At 42.6% G+C, this 7,668-nt stretch overlaps 1 protein-coding gene across 2 annotated transcripts in view; it reads right to left on the bottom strand.

The window, feature by feature from the left end:
* Positions 1 to 1,188: 1,188 nt before the first annotated feature.
* The window catches only part of ATF7IP (activating transcription factor 7 interacting protein), a 168,919-nt gene continuing 162,439 nt past the window's right edge, over positions 1,189 to 7,668 (bottom strand). For both annotated transcript variants that reach the window (XM_034774714.1, XM_034774721.1), the window contains exon 14: positions 1,189 to 6,840. In XM_034774714.1, coding sequence (XP_034630605.1) covers positions 6,424 to 6,840 — 417 coding nt within the window. In that variant the 3' untranslated portion in view covers positions 1,189 to 6,423. The remainder of the gene's footprint in view (positions 6,841 to 7,668) is intronic.

Below are 7,668 nucleotides of genomic sequence, written 5' to 3'. Positions count from 1 at the left end.
ATTTTTATTCAGCCTTGAGTTAATCACTCTCTATACTTAGCTGGCAATTTTTTCTGGTCCTTTGGTTGGTGGCTTGAGCCAGCTTTCACTGTCATTGCTGTAGCAGTAATAGCAATACTTAGCAGTTAGGGTTGTGCATCTTCAAAATGCTCTACCCAACATTAATCCTTGCACTGCAGTTGGGAGCCAGGTTCAGAATTCCTATTTGAAACTAGAGCTGGGGGAACTGAAAGGATAAATGACTTGCCCAAGGTCCCACAGCTGTTCAGCAGCAGACTGGAAAGGCTTATTTCCCTGTCCATGCTGCTGCCTTGTAGTAACTACTTTTTATAAGCAGCTTGTGAGTCTAATTCACATGAGGTGTTAAAGTTCAGGTTCTAGACAAACCTAACTCTTTGAACAGTGAGGTACGACTGTACTTCTGCAGGACACTTTTCCCCATCCCTGCACTTAGTACTTCGGTCTTCCTAGGTCCTGCTCCTGCAAAGACTTATGAAAGTACTTAACATTACACACTATGAATAGCCCCACTGACTGGAACAAGACCACTTACAAATGTGTAAAGTTAAGCAGATCAGTAAGTCTTTGCATGTTCAAGGCTCTAATCCTTTAGGCTGAAGTTTGCCAGAAGCTGGGAATGGGCAACAGGGGATGGATCACTTGATCATTGCCCTGTTCTGTTCGTTCCCTCTGAAGCACCTGGCATTGGCCACTGTTGGAAGACAGGATACTGGGCTAGATAGACCTTTGGCCTAACCCAGTCTGGCCATTCTTATGAAGTTAAAAAAGCATACGTGTGTGTGTGTGTGTGTGTGTTGGGAAGGTGGGGGGTTAAATGTCAGTGTCCTGGTTCCTAGTCTCCAAATCGGGTTCTCTTTGCTGTTGTGAAGTGCTGTAGGAGCCTGGAACTGCAGAAGAGAATAGATGCTGGAGCAAACCTTTTGAGAAGGCTGGGAAAATGACCCTGTTAGCGATCCCAGAAGAATTTCAGAGCCCAACCTCTGCTATCCAACAATTTGAAGAAAGTGGTGATAGGGTTTAAAAATCTGAATTCTTGGTGCTTACCCCAGACATTCCCCCCTTCTCCCCCCCCTCGCCAACTGCATCTTCAGTGGGAAAAGAGGCACACCTTGCCCTTTGAGAATAGACAGGACTCTCCTGGGATGAGCAGAACCAACCACAGATGACTCACAGTGTTAAAAACCCAGTAGTTTATTTCAAAGTATAAATTTCAGGCTTTTTGGACAAAACCCCATTACAGTTAACACTTATACACACACTAATCTACAATACATACAAAAAATGGGGAGAGCTTGCAAGTGCCCAGTTTAAATTGGACATTAGATAGGTCCTACATTATCTTTATTTACATGTTCAGCTGCGAAAGAAAAATCATGTTGTGAGTCTCCTACAAAGGATATTGTACATGTGTGTATTTTAATGGCTGATAAATTACTAAAGCCAAACTAGACCCCCAGATGCCTACGCAGTTACCTTATTTACAGATATAACCCATTAAATCCAGACGGCTCTTTAAATATTTTTTTAAAAAAAGAATGCTCAGGCTGCACAATAAAATGAGAAACAATCAGTTTTAATAGATTGATTAGATCTGAAGAGGAAAAAATAAAAAAAAATAATTCATTTGCATTCTCCATCTATTCCTATGTTTCATGCTCCCCACCAGAAGCTGGTTGAAGGGGATCTTGGTTGCAGGACTGGTTAGACTAGCAGCCTAGCTTGAACGCCGCTGAACTGCCAATACTTTTGTACTTGGTGCCCACCCCTACCCAAAAAGAAAAGCCAAATTAAAAAAATATATATTTAATATATCAAGCCTTTATTTTAAAAATCTGGATAGATTTTGTTGTTGACTAAATGAAAATACTACAAAGTTTGTAAGAAGGCAGAATCACAGCTTAGTTTTATACAGTGTTTGCCGTACTGTAATACTGGGACGCTGCTCTTCAGGGAACAAGAACAAAATGATGTCGTTTTGGCCTGTCCTTTCATGTAATATGATTTCTGGTTCATTAGACACTTTAGGCAAACCGCATAAGAGAACTGACCAGGTTTGTTGCAGTATGGTACTGTGCTCAGATCCTTGCAATTCTAGAATTATTGGGCTCAATCTTGCTCCCCATGAAGGTTTTGCTATTGTTTTCAAAGGATGCAGGATCAGGCCCTTTGTGTGTAAAGGTGAAGACAGCACAGGTATTGCCACCTTCCCACCCCATGCTAAAAATTCAAGTCAGGATGGGCAACTATCTCACTGCTAGTGCTAGATAATCTCTAAAACTCACTCAGACATGGATGGTGGCGTAAATAGTTTGGTGTAGCAGGTTTTTAATATCAATTGCTACTCAGGGGAAGCTGATCAGAGCATTTAAATATTTAACACATGCTTGACTACAGGCATAAAGAGAATTGTACAGCTATTGTACCCTGCAATTTCCACAGGCTGCTAGTGCAGGTACAATGATGCACAGACACACATTGTGCCTGTAGGTTACAAATCAACACGTTTTAAGTCTTAGTTGCCTGAATTTGATAAAGCTTCTCAACATAAGCTGAGAAAAGAAGTGGGGGACAGGCAGGTCAGTGGGGCTGTGGCAGAGGGAAATTCAATGGAAATTAACAGCATTTTGCCAACAGCACCCCACTTGTGTACAGAAAGGAAACCAATCTCATTTCTCTCCCAACCAGAAATTGAATTAAATTACACTACTCGTAACCTGGAAATCAGATCCCAAGAACTACATACAAGAAAAGAACACGTCAGAAATGAAGGTGGGAAAAACAGAGCTAAAAAGATACAGTACTGTATTTCTTAAAACTTGGAGAACAAGCTCCATCTTTGTATTGTTATATACACAGTGGCAAGAGCAAAAACTGTAAGCAAGGAGCAGCCATACACTATAGTACTGAGAACATGGCAGGGGGGAAAAGAAACTCTGACAAAGTGCAAAACAGAGATTAAAAACAGCCCCGCCCTTTAATGTCACTTAGATATTTTAGTACATTTAAAAACAAGTGTTGAGGCTTCCAACAATCCTAACTGGGACAAACACTTCCACAGAGAGCTCCATCCTAAAAACGCACTTCATTTACAGTCCTGTACTAAGCAGTCCAGCAACTATTTTTTGTAATACTCTGAAAGAAGGTATTTTGCAGTGTAACCAGTTATTCCAGAATGTCTGTTACAAGCAGAAGTTTTAAAACAGTTTTATTGCTTCTATGGGCGAACAAAAAAGAAACACAAGTAGCCACAACAGGGTAATGTAGGGGGCCACAGCATGACTTCCAGCCGAGGAGCTCTGCACAGCTCCTATTGGCTAACATAACAGAGATAATGCCCATTGCAGAGAGCAATTCTATTCTGAAAGTGACACTGTAAAATGGCATAATGAGGTCTCCTATTTACTGTCTCTGATTTCCAGATCAGCTAACTTTGATACCTGACTACGTTTGGAGGCTTCCACGTCAAACTATGGTCCTGCTGATTAACACATTGTCACCACCAATTAAAGTTTCAGCAGTTGCAATTTATTAACATCTCTTTGGGTGAAGCAGAATCATTCTCCCACAGTTGTGTTGACTCCACAGAACAAGCGGAAACTTTTTAGTCGCCCATATGGCTAAAACACATCAATGACTACTACACATACTGGGAGCAGATCTGCTGAGCAGGTCACTTATTACAGTCACTTTTCAGACTAGAACCACATCTAAAGCCAATTCACCCAGTTCTGCTGCTTCCCACAGTTCCCTTCAGGGCCACTAAATCAGCTTGAGATTTAAAGAATTATTCTTGGCTGCATTTCCGTCTTCCTTTGTTTAAGCACCCAGTCCAGCTAAAAACAGGTTGCACAAAATCTCCAACAAACACAATGCTAGGACATTCCTGATAACCACCATTTCCATCAGATGAAAGGAATGGAAAGTCAGCCAAGGGGACCTCTGTCCAGCAAGACAGGGCCCATAACAGTCAAGAACTGAATGAGGGCAAAACACATATTACAGACATGCTCACATGTGAATGGTGTGGACTGGAGTCACAATGGAGAGGATGTTAAACAAGCAGCATCCATCCTAGGGTGTGGGTCCTCTCCTGCCCCGTTTTAAACTACACTCTCTCTTTGCACTGAAATGTCCTCCATCTTCCTTTGGTACTGCTCCAGACAGCTTATTAAAAGTAGTCTAAGGAGAACTAAATATGTCTAAATGGCCCTAAGATAGTCACTGTAAAAAGACAGTTGGCGCATTAAGATCCAACTTTATATAAATAGCCTAAAACATACAATTAAGCAGGTCTTATCCTTGAAGGTGGCAGACAGAACAGTGGTTAAAATCCAGAAAATGTCAAAGCATTATTGATTATTCGCACCAGGGAAATGGAGGTGGCTGTTATTCAGTGGAGGGTTAAATACTGTGGAAAAAATGAACAGGTGTGAACCTTCTCTTGGGATACTTGAATTCCTAAACATTTATTCACTGAGATCAGTGATATTCCTGACTACAGCTGCTAACATGAAAGATAAAACAGAAATTCCACAAGAGAGAATGCTTCTTGTTCATCTGAAAGGAATGAAAATCCCAGCAACAGGAAGAAGTGATGGGCATGCGAGAGCATAAATGTTACATACAAAAGGATGGGGGTCCCTATAGGGGGCTTTACAATACAGTGTTATTTTACCGACACAAGTTCTTTATAAGAACAAAATAAAGAACCCACACTCCCAAAACACATTTTATGAGCATGTTCTGGCATTTAGACTTTCCAACCTCATTTTATAGTTTAAAATCCAGTAGTTTCAAGAGACAAGAGAGCAAAAAGGCTTCTACTGTGACTGGGCTATCCTTACCCAGTGAAATGAGTAACGGACGGCTCCTTTCCCTGCCCAGGAAGTTGTTTGACTCTACTGGGCAGGAAAGACGACAAACCAGCTTTATTCTTCTGCAAGATGGCAAGATAGAATCTTATCTGCCACATGTGTGTGTAGATCTATGGGTCTGTTCAAATCAAGCCACAACAAATGCCTGGTGGAAAAGCAGCTTTCCTTTTGACTCCATTCATAAGCATCGTGAAAGGCCCTATTCAAGTCTGCAATTGCTCTACAACTTTTGGGCCAATGGATGAAATAAGTTTTTCAAAACTGTGTTCTGGATTTGGTTGTTTATCCAGTGGAGACAGACTAGGGGCTGGGAGAAGAGATGGGGATGGGGAACCAACATTATCTTGATACCTTTTTGTATTAATACAGTATCCAAAGCACGTGGGATGAAATGGAAGACTTTCAGTGCCACACAGATTTCCTTTGGCCAATCTAGCATTCAGCCTTCCCAGGAGAACAGGGAAGGGTGCTGATGCAGAATACTGTCTGTATAACTTACTAACCATCTTCACGGGATAAAACCAGCCACTCAAGAACTGTGTTGCGTTGAATGATATCACAGGTGCGAATGAACCCAGAGATACCAGTGCTACACTTTCTGGGGTCTGTCAGAATGGAGCAATTGTATTGGGGCCAGGAAGAGGAGCAGCAACAGGAGGCTAAAAGGGTGAAGAAAAAAAAAATACCACACCTAACCAACACAACAGAGATCTGGCTACATTTATTTCTGAAATTACTCTTTAAGGCACAAAATAAATTTAAAAAAACAGGGCTGGAAGTATGAGGAGGGGGCAGAGAATTATCTGAGCTACAAAGAGAAAATGTGAATGAAGTCTCTACAAACCAGTTTCAGACCTGATTTGATAATACTCCCAGATTCTAACCGGGAGGTGGGGAGTGGAGAGTAGTGGGGGTTTTCTTGCACCACCTCCAGATTTATGCACACCCCTCCTGCATTGGACAGACTCAAGATTTCTTTCCCTCTGGAGAGTGGATTTGTTTATAAGATGAAACCAAACTACTCAAGCTTCCAGTTCAAAAGAAGTCAGACCCAGAATCCTTTCCCCTCACAACCTTCTTACTGAGTTGTAGGGAGCAAGTGAGTCTGTTCCTGTCCTCATGTTAGCGCCATTGTAACTGTTCAGCACGTCATAGACGAGTTGTGTTTGCTTTGGGCAAACTGTGCAATGTATGATCCTGTTCCCAGTCTGAAGCAGAATCCCAGCTGTCCAGAATCCCCTTGGATAAAGGGTAGGTATCTCTGAAAGAAGCAGCCATAGGGGAAGAGGAACATTTAGATTTCAAATTCCCAAGGCTTGAGCTGTCCAGAAAAATAAGTTCTCTTGCTGCAGGCTGAGAATTAAATTTTGCTTTGGGTTCTCAATAGATGTAGTGTATCACACAGGGCTGTCCAAAATAATCCTAAAGAGAGTGAATTGAACAGTGAATTTCATGTATGGAATGAAAATCCCAAACTGGAGTCACTCTTGATAGTGGGAAAGTTTTAATGGCTCCAAAGGTCTCTGGTTTAACTGCTCTGGGAAGAGATCACATCTGTGGACTGAGGGTCACAGAAAGGTCCAAAGCGTCCATAAATATCCTTAGCCCGAACTGCAAAGTAATATTTGCTGCCAGATACAAACTGCGTGAGAGTGCATGCCATAGGCAGCGGGAGGGCCTTTACCTCCCCAATCTTCTTCCACTGGGAAGGCATGGTGGCACTCGGGTCTTCATGGTAAGCATACAGATGGTAACTGTCCACGCTGGCACAGCTCCGGTCCACTTCCATGACACTCCATGACAGTACAATACCATTCTGGCTCTGCACTCGTGCCAGCTTCAGCTGTGGCTTCTGAGGCAGGGAGGTGCTGGCAGCTTCAGGGGGCAGGCGTGGTGGTTGTGGGGCCTCTGGCAGTGGTGCTGGGTGCACAGGACGTGGCGGCTCCTAAGGGACATACAAGGGATAAGAGAAAAGGTCACAGTCTGTAATGAGGGCAGAAGGATGCACACATCACTGCTTCCAACACAGATGCATTCTGAAGGCCTGACCCAACACACCAATTGAAGTCAATAGAAAGGCACCTATTGACTTCAACAGGCATTGGATCAGCTAATAACTCTCAAACCAGAAGAGCTTGAAGGTCTCGTGTTTCAAGGCAGGTAAGACCTGGGAGGATCTGAACACAAGGCCCTCTCTTACCAATGGAGCTGTATTTGAAGTTCAAACCAGTGACTGTTCCAAAAAAAGGTATCTGAGAATTACCCTTTTATTTACCCATTGCCTTTCTCCCTGGGGTAAGATGGGTGAGTTTAATGGTCTCACTCAAGGCAGCTTGAGTTCCCAACAGCAGGGAAGGTTTCCAAATAAAACTACAGACCTGTTTTCACTGGGAGTGAGTGAGTGAGTGAGTGAGTGAGTGAGAGTGAGAGAGAGAGAGAGAGAGAGAGAGAGAGAGAGAGAGAGAGAGTGTGTGTGTGTGTGTGTGTGTGAGAGAGAGAGAGAGAGAGAGAGAGAGAGAGAGAGAGAGAGAGAGAGAGAGAGAGAACAAATATACATACATTTCTGGCCACATTATGGAGTTAATTAAGATGAGTTCAGAACTGGACTATAGAGTCCTGCCACACACTACATATCACAAACCTTACAGTGTGAAATTTCACACTGGGCTAGTTTTTATGCACTTTCAATTTGCTATACAGTTTTTGTTTGATTTCTTTTAATAAATTTTGAGCAGGGAGTGTTTGAAGTTGAATGGTGTCTGGAGTTCGAGCC

Source organism: Trachemys scripta, chromosome 1, assembly GCF_013100865.1.
Source record: "Trachemys scripta elegans isolate TJP31775 chromosome 1, CAS_Tse_1.0, whole genome shotgun sequence".
Taxonomy (NCBI): domain Eukaryota; kingdom Metazoa; phylum Chordata; order Testudines; family Emydidae; genus Trachemys; species Trachemys scripta.
Note: the sequence above shows the minus strand (reverse complement) of the source record. Positions and strands in the feature narration are given on the sequence as shown.